Genomic DNA, 14,168 nt, shown 5'->3' on the forward strand with positions numbered 1-14,168 from the left:
TCACTTATAGATTTATTGTTGTAAAACTCAACCCTTTTACACATATCCTAATATACATTGAGCACTTCTAGTGGAGAACTGTATATTACATGGGAACATTTGTGTAAAATATCTTCCGATGTAGCCACCGTATAGTTGTTAATCTTGTTGCTGGAGTTTGTAGACGTCATATTTTACTTACACTTCACTGTTCCTTTCTTTCGGTAACTTATCGCCACTTCTGTTATTTTCGTAATGCTTTACAATTAACAAATTGTCTCGTTGATTTATCCATTCTAATCTCCATATTTTTCTGTTTGCTTCTGAACTTTCTTGCATAGAAAACACAAAAATCAAGAAATTGGTGCTCCACGATACCTACAAGAAAGTGGCAGCTGCGTCGCCTCGTAATCAAAGGTCCCGGGTTCGATACCCGGTGGAAGCAGATAGTGGTTCGGATCTCCCTTTAAACTATAGGTCCAGTCCCGATTAGCCTTAATGTTCATAAAGTGGACTTATAATACCAACTCAATCAATCAATCAATCTTTACTATTATTCTTTTACTTTCGCGATTATCCAAAAGTGGTAAAATATAGATCACATGACATCACAAAATATCTAAAAATTCATATTCGTCCTTTTGCAATTTTTTTCCCAGTATGACATGCCAATACCCCATTTTGCACCAAATATTACTTAAGTGATAACGAATCCGTCTTTACCCATTTTTCGATTACTAATCATCCCATTTGTAATAATATATCACATAACGTGTAAAAACTGTTCAATTTCCACAAAAGTAATATGCCCTGGACTATTTTCGGATAATGATTCATGCTCATCCTTGTAAAAAAAGTTTGTTCTCTGATCAAATCCAACACACGCCCATTTCTTACTTCCATTCACTCCCTACTGTTCTCCCTTATCACCATAAATCCTCCAGACTGTTCCAACGGTTTTTCTTATCAAGGTACGAAAATGGCATAAAAGGGGAATATAAGATGTCCGTAGCCGAATGTCATCAATTATCGAACCATGGACCCCTTTAATGTTTTCAAAATTGACGTCAAGAGACAGTTTACTGTTTAGTTTTCTGCTACTCAAAGGATTCATCTTGTTTTGTGTTTTGTTGCTTTGTGGCAGCTCTGCGTGAATCCTTTAAGGGAAAACAGATGCACATCTGGTTGAACGTGTTGACCTTGAGTGGATAAAAAGAAAAGACACGAGAAAGATGTTTCCTTTGTAGGATGCGTTGGAGAAGTTCGAAAATCGAGTTGGGTTAGTGGTTAACGTTGTCGTCTGGTAAGAAAGAGGTCCCGGGTTCGATTTAGTATGCAGTCAAATGGAGTCAATTGCTATTGGCCCCCCTCCCCCAAATATAGGTCCCGATTAGTCCATCTGTGGAAAAATAGCATCTTTATAAAAACATTATGGCGGCTGTGTTTTGTGTGTAGTGTAGGCGGCGGCGGCGGTGCGGTTGTGGGCGATATAGATAATAGTTTAAATATAAAATGGTTAAAGCTGAAGTTTTAATCAAATGGTTCCGGGTTCGATTCCCAAGTTTGGCAGAATTGGATATTTAATTCCATTTGTTTAAAAGTCCCGATTAGCTTTTGGGCACAAAGAGGAGGACGAGATAGATAATAGTTTAAATATAAAACGGTTAAAGCTGAAGTTTTAATCAAATGGTTCCGGGTTCGATTCCCAAGTTTGGCAAAATTGGATATTTAATTCCATTTGTTTAAAAGTCCCGATTAGCTTTTGGGCACAAAGAGGAGGACGAGATAGATAATAGTTTAAATATAAAACGGTTAAAGCTGAAGTTTTAATCAAATGGTTCCGGGTTCGATTCCCAACTTTGGCAAAATTGGATATTTAATTCCATTTGTTTAAAAGTCCCGATTAGCTTTTGGGCACAAAGAGGAGGACGAGATAGATAATAGTTTAAATATAAAACGGTTAAAGCTGAAGTTTTAATCAAATGGTTCCGGGTTCGATTCCCAAGTTTGGCAAAATTGGATACTTAATTCTATTTATTTAAAAGTCCCGATTAGCTTTATACACAAAGAGGAAATGAACTATAGTAGAAATAGGGTGTAAAAGTTAATGCTGAAATCAATAGATCCCGGGTTCGATCCACAATGTTGTCAAATTGCCTAATAATGATTTTCTTGTTGTTTTTTTTAAAAAAAGAAGTGTGTTATCGGTCGCGGTAAGCATTTATGCACGAACAGATATTCAAGATACTAAACAAGATGGCTGACAATGTTGTTGTGTTTCCAAGAGGTTCCAGGTTCGAGTCCCAATCAATATCCTCCACACAAAATAAACCCCGCCCATTTTAGGACGTCACAACTCATCAACGTCACCGGAAACGCCCAAGACAACCGGCAATTCCAAGAATTCCACATCCCAAACAATTCCAAGAATTCACAAAACCGGATGTGAGAGGTGTGAAAAACCTGGCGAACGAGGGTGAGTTACTACTGCAAGGATGGCCACACCTCCCACTTAGAAATCGAATGTCAACCTAAAAAGTATATATTTCACACGTATAATTTGATTTCAGTCACAGTAATTTACATACATTAATGCGATAGCTTCAAATTCAAGTAATGTCTTGTGAGGGGGTAACACTATTATCGAGGTTATATGCCCCCATAGTGCAGTAAAAGTAGGCAAAATGTCATAAAAGAATGGAAAAAATTCCAACAGAGATAAAAATCAGTAGATATCACCAGTATGGTATTTGAAACAACATACTAAAAGTCCCCGACAATCCGAGTTGTGCTCTGTCCGCCATATTGGAAAATGGCGGATGAACGGTGGCGTTTGATCATAATTGCTTTATTAACTAAAAATGGTGAAGGCTGAGCCGAAAATGTGTTCAGACATAAATTAAAGAAAATAAAATTTCCAATAACTGTAAGAAGATACATTTTGTGATTTAACCAACCTATCTAATAATGTAAAAAATAAATTTAACCAATATAATCCAATAATGTAAAAAATAAATTTAACTCTGTGGAAACTTTTCCCATTATTTTGTAATCAAATTTGCCTGGTGTTGATTGAAGTTTTACACTTTTATTTCGTGACTTGTAACGAATAATATATATTACTGACCAACTTCTTCTAATCTGTGGCTGCACGTGAGTCACAATTGTTTCCAACTCCAATTCTTGTTATCTTGCACTGATAAGCACCATATGAACCTCACTGATATCATTCATCAGTGTTCTTTTGATGTTGATGAGCTGGCGTCATGAATTACGTTCTTCTTCTCTTGGGCTTATCGTCAACAATAGCTGCACAAGAATCGCCCATTGTTGAGCTTCCTGGATTAGGGACGCTCAGAGGGGGAACAGCAGTGACAAGAGGGAATAGAACTATCTTCGCCTTTCTTGGTGTACCGTACGCGAAACCACCGAGCGGAGAAAGAAGATTTTTGGTGAGTAAGGATCAGTGGCGGCGATTGGGTTCCAAAACTGGGGGGGGGGGGCAGGGACAGGTTTAGCATAGTGCGGGAACAAAAGTGGCAAAAAGTGGTGAGAATTCTTTCATTGTAATAATGTCTTTGTCAGTTGCGTGTGTGGAAGTTATATAACCATAGGAAGGATTATGATTTCTTCGTTCCTAGTAAACAACAAGTGAGAATAAAGGTTTGTGCGCGGGGAGAAAGTAATTGGTCACCAGATACAATTAGTGGTTTCAGTTTCAGTTTGTTTTTAAGTCCACTTTATGCACAGAGAGACTAATCGGGACTGGACCTACAGTTTAAAATTGGATCCGAACCAATATATGCCTCCAACAAGTAGTGGTTTCGTCCTCATATTTGACTTTAGGTGGAGGCAAGATTGACGAACTATATTACTGTGGATTCACCACTATACATACGGTGTCTGTTTGTCTGTATATAAACAAAAAAGAAGATAAATGATGACGATTCAAAACTATTCATGTACTAACACTGCAAACGCGATACACAATAAAACTGCTATGAAGTAATATTTTTGAAAAAGTAGTAATTTAATTTCCTGGCATGGCCTCCATTCTGCGCTGTTTCATTCTAATGGGCCTTTTACACGACCACCCTCACTGAGAAAATCTCCTTAAGGAATAATGATTGAGGGAAAAACCTCACCAATATATGCTGTATTCCTGTCTATGAGTTTAAAGCTAAACAAAAGGAAATGAGAATGGATTTGATTGATTCATTTGCATTATTTTACTTCGCTTTTTGTGCCACTTTTGGCTAATTTGCGAAGATGGGGATGAGTGTTGATATGATAATGGATACGCACAAACGTCCATGCCCAGGCCAGGATTCGAACCTGGGACTCCTGACTTCGTAGCGCGACGTTATAACCACTCCGCCAGAAGGAGAGGAGAATGGAGGGGAGGAAGTGGTACTCTGCCACTTCTAGACCTTGCATAAATTACATACCCCAACAAGTCGTTGCCTGCTAATACAATGCTTTTGGGAAACTTAGCCTACCCTGCGAAATTTGAAACTACAAAGGGTGTTGATAACTTATCATAAAAATTGTGTTTAATTATGTCCTACAAGGGAAAGAAGATTGACAGGTCTTACTTCGATGAATGTACAGTCACAGACAATAAAAATGGAATACCTAGATCCTGAAGTACTCGCTTTCATGCAAGGCATCATGTATGCTGCCCAACCCTGTGGAGGTGGTAGAAGTTGCCATTGAAAATATGCAAATAAAATCCACTCATCTCCGTAGAGTTAGGAAACACAAACAAACGCATTTAAAGGAAGCGAGTATTTCAGGATCTAGGTATTCCATTTTTATTGACGTGACTGTACATTACGAGTATAATGTGGATGTTTAAGTAGATGCAAACAAATAGGTATCAGGAATTTTAGAGGGGCTCCAACTCTCCTACGAGGCTGTACACAAAGATAATACTTATAGATTATCCATTCTCATTTACATATTGGTGGTCTTTCCTGTAGCCCCCCGTGGATCTTGATCCTTGGGAAGAGATCCTGGAAGTGACTGAGGAAGGGAGAAAGTGTCCTCAGAGTGGAATGGATGACGTAGGAGGTGACGTAGAGGACTGCTTAACGCTGGATGTTTATACGCATCAGGTAAGGTAGAAAGATTGTCGAATAGGATGATTTGAATTTACAATTATAACTTCGGCTTAGAAGGAACAGCAGACAATAGCATTTGTAGATCAAGGTAAGCAAGATTTCTTCAAGATTATTCTTCATCTGTAGAACCAAGTGTTGTAATTAAGGAGGGGCTCTTGGGCTTCAGCTCCCTTCCGATATGTTCGAAAAAAACAAAAAAAAAACAATATTATGATTACTGTCCATAGCTCCTACAAAGAGGTTTAAGGGGAATTAATTATTCCACCTCCTCTCCTGATATAAGCAAACATTGCTTAATTATTATTTTCTTCATTATATTTGTAGCACTTGATTTCTATTTTTTCTATTGTTTTATCTTATTTCTAGATTTTCACGTTCCTTTCTGAGACTGAGGTCCCATTACCTCTTAGTCTTGCTTTCTGTTTTCTTCTATATCCCTGGCTGACAGGCACGTATCTAGAAATAATTTTCGGGGTGTGTGGGGAGGGGGTGTCCTAAACAAGTGTCTCAGGAATAATAATAATAATAATAATGTTTAGGGCCTCCCTGATGGCGCAGTGGTAGCGTCGCCGCCTTGTAATCAAGGAGTTCCGGGTTCGATACCCGGTGGAGGCTCATAGTGTTTCGGACCCTACTTTAAACTGTAGGTTCCAGTCTCGATTAGACTTGCTGTGCATAAAGTGGACATAAAACACCAAATCAACCAACCAATCAATACAAATGTTTAAATTAAAATAATTACATTAAATCAAATTAATACAAATTACAATACATAAATGTATATATTATTATTACACGAATAGTTAAAAAGACTGTACAAGAATAGAGATATAACAGCGCATATTCATTACGTAGCTTACCTGTAGATAAGATCGGAATAATTTAAATTTAAAAAAGTGCCCTGGTAATGAAATTAAAGTCAAATAGATGAATAACTGAATATTGATTGATTGAGTGATTGATTGATTGATTTAGTTTATTTTACTTCGCGTTTTGTGCCTCTTGGCTAATTTGCGAAGATGGGGATGAGTGATGAAATGATGAAATTGATGAATGGACATTCACAAACAACCAAGCCCGACCGGGATTCGAACCCGGAACCCTTGGCGTCGCTGAATATTAATCGAATAACAAAAATGATGTTACATGTAATTGGAGAAAGTAAGTTTCTGATTAACATTTTATGCATATTATTTTGAGTAGTAGTGTACATAAATCTTCTTTGTAATGTCATTCAAAGCCGTATGATGCCAATATAATCCTTGCCTTCTAAAAAGTTCTGAGGAAATTAATAACCATCGATTATGCAACAAATGCCAATATTTTCATTACTTAATTTTAGTACTTGGTAAGTCTTTCGAGGGGTCCGGACCCTTGCCCCACCCTAAATAGGTCCTTCCTGTCCTTCAAAACCGTATGATCTCAATATAATCCTTGTGTTCCAATAAGTTCAGACGTAATTATACAACAAATGCTGAACGAGTATATTTTCATTATTTAATTTTCGTACGTAATAAGTCTTTCGGGGGGGGGGGGAGTCCGGACCCCTAAATACCTCCTTGCTGGCTGACTACTTCTTCTTCTACTTCCTCCCTCTCATTTCCTTCCCTAATTAGGTGAACCACCTCTCTCTACAACTCTCTCTATAGCCTTCTTAAACCCGAAGGTTTGTGGCTGCAGCAACTCAAGCCTTCCATCTGTCCCTATCCTGGGCAAGATCAATCCAATTCTTTCCACCCTTATTCCTTACCGATTTTCTTCAGGCCCATTCCAATATTATCCCTCCATCTTCGTATTGCCCTTCCTTCAGGTCTCTTACCATCAGGTTTCCCAACAAGAATCCTGTGAACTCTTCTTTCTTCTCCCATTCGTACCACATGGCCTGCCACCTAAGTCTTCTTGATTTAACTATTATAATAATATCTGGACAGGAATACAAATTGTGTAGTTCTACATTATGCAACCTTCTCCACTCACCTGTCTCCTCATCCCTTTTAGGTCCAAATATTTTCCTAAGGATTTCATTTTATGTTACTCTTTTAATGTAAGGGACCAAGTTTCTTCTCTCTATTGCTTCTTCAATTTCCCTCTCGATTGTTCTGGTTATTTTATTTCTGTCACTTTCTCTCGTTAATTTCTTTTCACATTACTGATTTTTCTTCCAACTTAGTTTATCCGAAGTTAAAGAATGCTTTAAACCGTAAGACCTTTAAGCTGTTGTATCCAATTGATAACAACGATTTCTTTGGTAGATTTCAGATGACGCAAACTACCCAGTCATGCTGTTTATCCATGGAGGTGGCTTCACTGCAGGATCCAGCGGGACGGAAATGAAGCCAGACTTCTTCATGGATGAAGAGATTGTGCTAGTGAGCATCCAGTATCGCCTTGGACTTCTAGGTGAAGTATTTCATTTTTATGCGAAGAAACCCAAGAATTAAGTATGCCATTATGTACTGTACCCGAAACCACATAAGCTTTCATCCTTCATATTTGCAACTCTTATACTTCTATTGGAATTCTAATTTCAAAATTATTTTCTAACATTGCCATTATCCTTAAAGGTAGCCTCTCCCTGCAAACGGACGACATTCCTGGCAACGCTGGAATGCTGGACCAACTGAAGGCAATGCAGTGGGTCCAGAAGAACATCGGGAGCTTTGGTGGAGATCCTAACCGCGTCACCCTATGGGGCCAGAGTGCAGGGTCCCTTAGTGTCCACTACCATCTCGTCAGCCCTTTGTCAGCAAGTGAGTATGAAGAGATTAACATTTCCATTTGAGTCAGTCAAAAAACTTATTAGACAAATGTAATTCAATTTTGCCAGTCATTGTACTCTTACGTCCGTCAATGTCTCTCTCGGCAGATCTCTACCAGCAAGCCATCCTCGAAAGTGGTTCAATTCTCATGAACGAAGCGGTGAACAGTGATCCTGTAGGAATGGCCCTTGAAATCGCAGAACTTCTTGGATGTTCCCTTTACAATCTCGCTGTCGTAGCCAGTTGCTTTCGTTCAGCCTCAGCTGCGGATCTTGTTTCAGCCCTAGGTCAGTACCAGGTAGGTTCTGCTCTTGTTGTTTCAGCCCTAGGTTAGTACTAAGTTGGTCATGTTCTTGTTTCTTAACCCTAGGTCAGTACCAAGTATGTTCTGCTCTTGTAGTTTCAGCCTTAGGTCAGTACCAGTTAGGTTCTGTTCTTGTTGTTTCAGCCTTAGGTCAGTACCAAGTTGGTCATGTTCTTGTTTTTTTAACCCTAGGTTAGTACGAGGTATGTTCTGCTCTTGTTGTTTCAGCCTTAGGTCAGTATCAGGTAGGTTCTGCTCTTGTTGTTTCAACGCTGGGTCAATACCAGGTAGTTTCTGTTCTTATTATTTCAGCAATATGCCTGTGCCAGGTAGGTTTTGTTCTTGTTGTTTCAGCTCTAGATCAGTACAGGGTAGGTTATGTTCTTGTTGTTTCAGCCCTAAGTTGGTACACCCAACGGCGAAAGAAACAGTAGACGAATTGTCTACCATCATTTTCATTTGGTCTGAATTACACAGTGTGATGACAATGAATTGAAATAAATACGTCAATTAGCAGGGATCAATGCCTGCTTCTAACCAACATAGATTCATTCCTTAAAACAATACAGGATGTACAAAAAAGTAATGAAAATAGCGGTGGACAATTTGCTTACCATTATCTTTGCCGTTGACTGTACCAGGTAGATTCTGCTCTTGTTAAACGACAGAGTTACAGCACAGGTTTGAAACATTCGTGTGCTACAAATACATAACCAGTAAATAACGTTCATAACATTAATGAAGTATTAACTATTCCATCCAGATTGCCCTTCTCATCCAGCTAGCAGACGATTCGTAGTATCACGTGGTTCAAATATTATGAGTCGACTCAACACGGTGAGTCAACGAGGCATATATGTCTCTGGATCTTACCACCTAAAATCTAAGGATAGAGGCTTTTTAGAGATATATTTAGATAACTTGCGAATCAATTTAATTGTCTTACATTGTAAATTGAGGGGTTATGTTGAAGAAGGGCTTAACACGAGTTATGCCGTTTATCCGTAAAGTTACTCTATACGTTATCTGGGAGCGAATCTACCAACCATCAAAATAATATGTCGCTGCTTTGAATAAGTGCTTGGGCTATGTCCATCTTTCATCTCAATATCAGGACGGGCGTGATCAGTTGAAATGGTGGCTGTGTTACCAGACGCATCTTACAACCTATCAGATCTATCGCCTGATAGGCCAGTCAAAAAGGGATGATTTTGTGGTCCAATAAGGAAAAAAATCAGGGAAAACTGGAACAAATTTTATTATCTTCCTAAAAGGATTCTTAACAACATATTAATTTTGCACCCCTGTACCTCCCTGGATTTGGCCGCCATCTTTGAAAAATGGCGCTCAAACTCAGTTTTTTGCAAATATGTCGCTTGGGAAGCACTTTACAGCAAAAGAGGTTGCGATCAAAAATAATCTACATACACGTCTCTACAAAAACGGTTCTGTGCATTTTTGTTCTAAGAAGTACCATTAGGGTGCTAGAGGAGCGAGTACTTTCACTTATTTTTCTCCACTCTGTTTTGCAAGACCAAGAGACAAGGAAACTTTCTTACAAGGTAACTTGAGGGCTTATTTCTTATTAAAATACCTATTCTAAATGTATGAGCTGCTGTAGCTCGGTCCTGTCGACCTCCGTGGGGGAGTGGTTTTCACAGCAGGCTGCAATGCCAAAGGTCCCGTGCTCGAATCCCATTTAGGACATGGCTGATTGTGTATGTCCGTAATGAGAAAAACCTAGAATATTAGCAAAAAGTGAAATGTGTGAAAGTTGAGAAAATGGTAAATGACGGGGAATACTACCGCATAGGAGTATTTCTTAAAGAGTCGTTAGGTCATCTGACCACCACGCGAGAGACCTGGGTTCGATCCCTGGCGGGGGAGAACGGAGATTTTCTTCCACCTGTTGAAGCGGCTCCAGCACCCACAGAGCGTCGTATAAAGTGGGTTCAAGAAAGTGAACTCCAAACCCCCCAACTCAACACCTCTGCGTGAGACGGAACACAATTGCGAGGTGGGGGAAAATGCGCGGCCTTTCTCCAGAGATTCCCCGGACAGAGTATAGAACAGTGTCAAGTTTTGAACAAGTTAATCTTTGCAACGCTCACAGATCACTGAACACTTTAGTCCAATTTTCTACAGCTACACGGCCCCTTGAGGAACTTTGAAGGCGTTCACAGAATATAATACGAAGAAACTCTGGCGGTGCAGCTTCCTTGTCTGTTGGCACCATCTGTGAAACTTCCAGAGAGTGGTTCAAAGAGGATCATAAAGAGAAGGCGTTTTGGTTTTCCACATCCCTACCTCATCAGCTACAACGGGTACGGGGCAGTTTGTATTCTTAATAGGTCTTGTGATTTTTTAGTAAAATATTATTTTAAATAAAAACTCAGGATCAACTGAATACAATACATCTCTGATTTTCACTTCAGAAGTGACTGATCTAGTGATTATCTCTCCTATTTCGTTCAAACTTGACATTTGCCAAATACTCAACAATGAAGACATTTCAACATCATGAGCAGCCGAACGATTGGTTTTCTTGTTCCCTGTTAATCCTGTAATTGACTTTATACCATCAAAACCAGGGAATGATGGGCAAGAGAGAATTACTGGCAAAAAACTGGAAGTCTTTGCTTATCCCTTGATATAAGAGACTTTCGTGCATCGACATGCAGCTCATCTATTTTATCTGTGAACTAGTAGGCATGCCAAAAATTCACTTTTTTAGCATTGAGTCATTCTCTGCCATCCCCCACAACTCTTCATGGGTCACATCACGGCTTAGTTGTCATATCTGACCAAATCAGAGACAAAAACTTTTGTGATCGTGTTATTGTGGTTTGAATTATTGTTTTAAGTCTACTTTATGCACGAATAGGCTAATCGAGACTGGACCCATAGGTCAAAATGGACTCCAAACCACCAAATGTGCCTCCACCGGGTATCGAACCTGGGACTCCTCGATTAGATAGGCACCGGCCGCTGTGGCGGAGTGGTTAGCTCATGGCGCTGCGACGCTAGCGGTCCCGGGTTCGAACCCTGGCCTGGGCATGGATGTTTCTGAATGTCCATTCATCAATTTCATCATATCATCCCTCATTCCCATCTTCGCAAATTAGCCAAAAGAGGCGCAACAAGCGAAGTAGAATAAAGCAAATCAAATAAAATCAAATAAAATCGATTAGATAGACGTTTTATTGTTAAATTGTCCTTTTGGACAAAGTCAACATGTTCCTTTGGAGATACCTTGACTTTCCAACCAAACATATTATCTCCCGCACACACTAAACTATTTCCTATGAAGTACTGCATGCAATGATAAAAACAATTGAACCATAAATGACATTCTTAAAGAAAGAACAAATGTAATAAGTCCAGTTTTATAGAAGAGATCTACTGCAAAACATCATGTAACAGGTGTTTACTTGAGTTCCGCCCTTGTAAAACGGGGCGGGAAAATAACGTAAACTTTCTCGCTCATCTAGCACCCAAACGGAGCATTCAAGACGAAAACTGCACAGATCCTTTTTTGTAGAGAATGTTATGTAGATTATTTTTCATCATAACCTTTTTTGCTATAAAGTGCTTTCCAAGCGCAATATTTGCAAAACACTGATTTTGGGTGCCATTTTTCAAAGATGGCGGCTAAATCCGGGGTGCTACAGGGGTGCATAAATAATATGTTGTTTAGAACCCTTTTAGAAAATTAATAATTTTTTTTCCAGCTTTCCCTGATTTTTTTCCTTATTGGACCCCCTTATTGACTGGCCTATGAAAAGAAAAAAATGCAATCGTTCTGACGGGGGGGGGGGGTGTTGAATTTAATTCAAATTGAGTTTGTGATAAACTGATACATTTGGACCTTGTGTTTTCAGAGCGAACGAAGTCTCTTGGGGAAGGGGTCTTTGGTTAGCCCTGTGGTAATCCAAACAGCTGGAGACATCAGGTTCTTGGAAGAAGATCCTATTAAGATATTCGAGACAGGAAGACACTACAAGGTTCCTATCATGTCCGGAACAACAAAGAATGAAGCACTAGGATTATTCCTAAGTAAAATACTGTAACAGTGTGCAGTCAAAATACATTAATTTAAGTCTCAGTAGATACTTGAACAAGTGTAATCCGCTTCTCTCAAAGGGTAGCTCAGGATTTGCAACTGATACTTATATTGGAATTATTACAATTTTTAAAATTATTTTTTAGGTAACATAATATTGGCATTGCCTTGAAGTTTACCTTAGGCAATCTCATGCCAACCTGTGGAATTTTAATTAAATGAGTTTGAAGCGACATGACATAGAACATAGAGTTCAGAAGTAAAACAAAAAATATGTAGATCAACAGCCAATCTGTTCCCGACAATCCAAATGTTTTCAAATGCACAATTTTCCTGAATACTGTATGTTCTACGTCATTGTTGTGGAATTTCAGGCTATATAAATATACTAATCGTCTTAAGAAACACTACATATGCTGACTAAGGCAGTCTATACGTATTTCACTAATGAAAACACATGACAACGTGACGCTTTATCTTTCTAACAGGATCTTCCTCAGACTTGAAACCAAACTAAAAATGCTGTGGAAGACTTTGAGACGTCGCTTTTTAAGTGTATTTTTAGTAAAATATAGACTGCCTTGGTCAGAATATGTAGTGTTTATTTCTTTCATGAATATAAGGCCAAATGTTTTGTGTGCTTGAAGGAATTAATTTACTGGATACCACATTCAATCACTTTGCATTTATCACACAATGTGCAGGTAAATTGGATCCTAGAGCCTCAGGATTGCGTATTTGTTTTGTAATCAAGGGTTCAATACTCGGTGGAGGCACACAGTGTTTTGGATCCTACTTTGAACTGTAGATCCAGCCACACTTAGCTATATGTGCATAAAGTTGACTTAAATTAAAAACTCAAGCTCAAGTAAATTACACCCATAAATATTGCCTACTTGTGTTTGCAATGCAAAGTGAATAATAGGGAGACAGTTCTTTTACAAAAAAAATGCTAATGGCGCTTAATTTACTAAGATTTGCTCGTATTAATGAAGATCGAATTAATGCCTATCTCTAAAAAGCAACATACTGCACTAATTCTTTATTCCATTACTTTAATCATCTCATCAGTTTTCCATTCATAAAATTGGCTTAGTGATTTATCCCCCCTCACCCATCCGTAACATCCATTAAAAAACGCAGTAAAATGTTTCAGAGTGGCCCATTCGTAGTCATTTTGGCTCGAAATTTACTCTTACACTTCCCTAAATACGAACTTACATCCGCTCCATACAAAAATAAATTCTGTACAAACCTCTGTAAACTAGTTCTTTTCCTATAATAATAATAATAACGTTTATCAGAACATTCATAACAACTACAACCTTGGTGACAGAAAGGATTACGTGATTAAATGCACAGAGGCATAGGCGGTGGAATGGGTGACCCGCAGAAGTGACGCATGTGTGTAAGAGGAGGCGTGTGAGCAGGCAAGAATCGTGATCCCAGCATGTTGCACCCAAGGTCACGTAAAGAACGAAAGCGGGGAAATATACGCGTGACATTGAACTTCGACCAGGCACCAGACCCATACGGGAAATTCCAGATAGTGGCGCATTCGACGGAAGCATAACGTCACGGACACGATAAGGGAGTCCGCCGTATATAAGCGCGTGCTGTGCACCGAGGAACCGCAGTGCATCATCACCATGGCCAGGGTCAAACCTATTGACAACACCGTGAGGAGAAGAGAGGTGGAGTTGCAACGGGATGGACTGAGTGAACGGGAAATAGGGCACCAACTGAACTTACCCAAGTCAACCGTCCACTGCATCATCAAACACCACCAAAATACGGGTACTACAGAGCCAGGTAAGACCCCCGGTCGAAAACGCCTGCTGAGCGTGCATGACCTACGGATATTTAGGTGTTATATCCAGACCAACAATCATGTTTCTGTGGCCGAATTACGACTGTGGACTCGAGAACGCTTTCACATT

At 39.3% G+C, this 14,168-nt stretch overlaps 1 protein-coding gene across 1 annotated transcript in view; it reads left to right on the top strand.

Annotated features, from left to right (window-relative positions):
* Positions 1-3,245: 3,245 nt before the first annotated feature.
* Positions 3,246-14,168, top strand: part of LOC145991752 (carboxylesterase 4A-like) — a 33,079-nt gene continuing 22,156 nt past the window's right edge. The window contains exons 1-6 of the mRNA XM_083127804.1: positions 3,246-3,431; positions 4,962-5,096; positions 7,355-7,502; positions 7,667-7,852; positions 7,969-8,159; positions 12,047-12,221. Coding sequence (XP_082983930.1) covers positions 3,246-3,431; positions 4,962-5,096; positions 7,355-7,502; positions 7,667-7,852; positions 7,969-8,159; positions 12,047-12,221 — 1,021 coding nt within the window. The remainder of the gene's footprint in view (positions 3,432-4,961; positions 5,097-7,354; positions 7,503-7,666; positions 7,853-7,968; positions 8,160-12,046; positions 12,222-14,168) is intronic.

The sequence above is a fragment of the Lepisma saccharinum genome, chromosome 8, assembly GCF_977018435.1.
Source record: "Lepisma saccharinum chromosome 8, izLepSacc3.1, whole genome shotgun sequence".
Lineage (NCBI taxonomy): Eukaryota > Metazoa > Arthropoda > Insecta > Zygentoma > Lepismatidae > Lepisma > Lepisma saccharinum.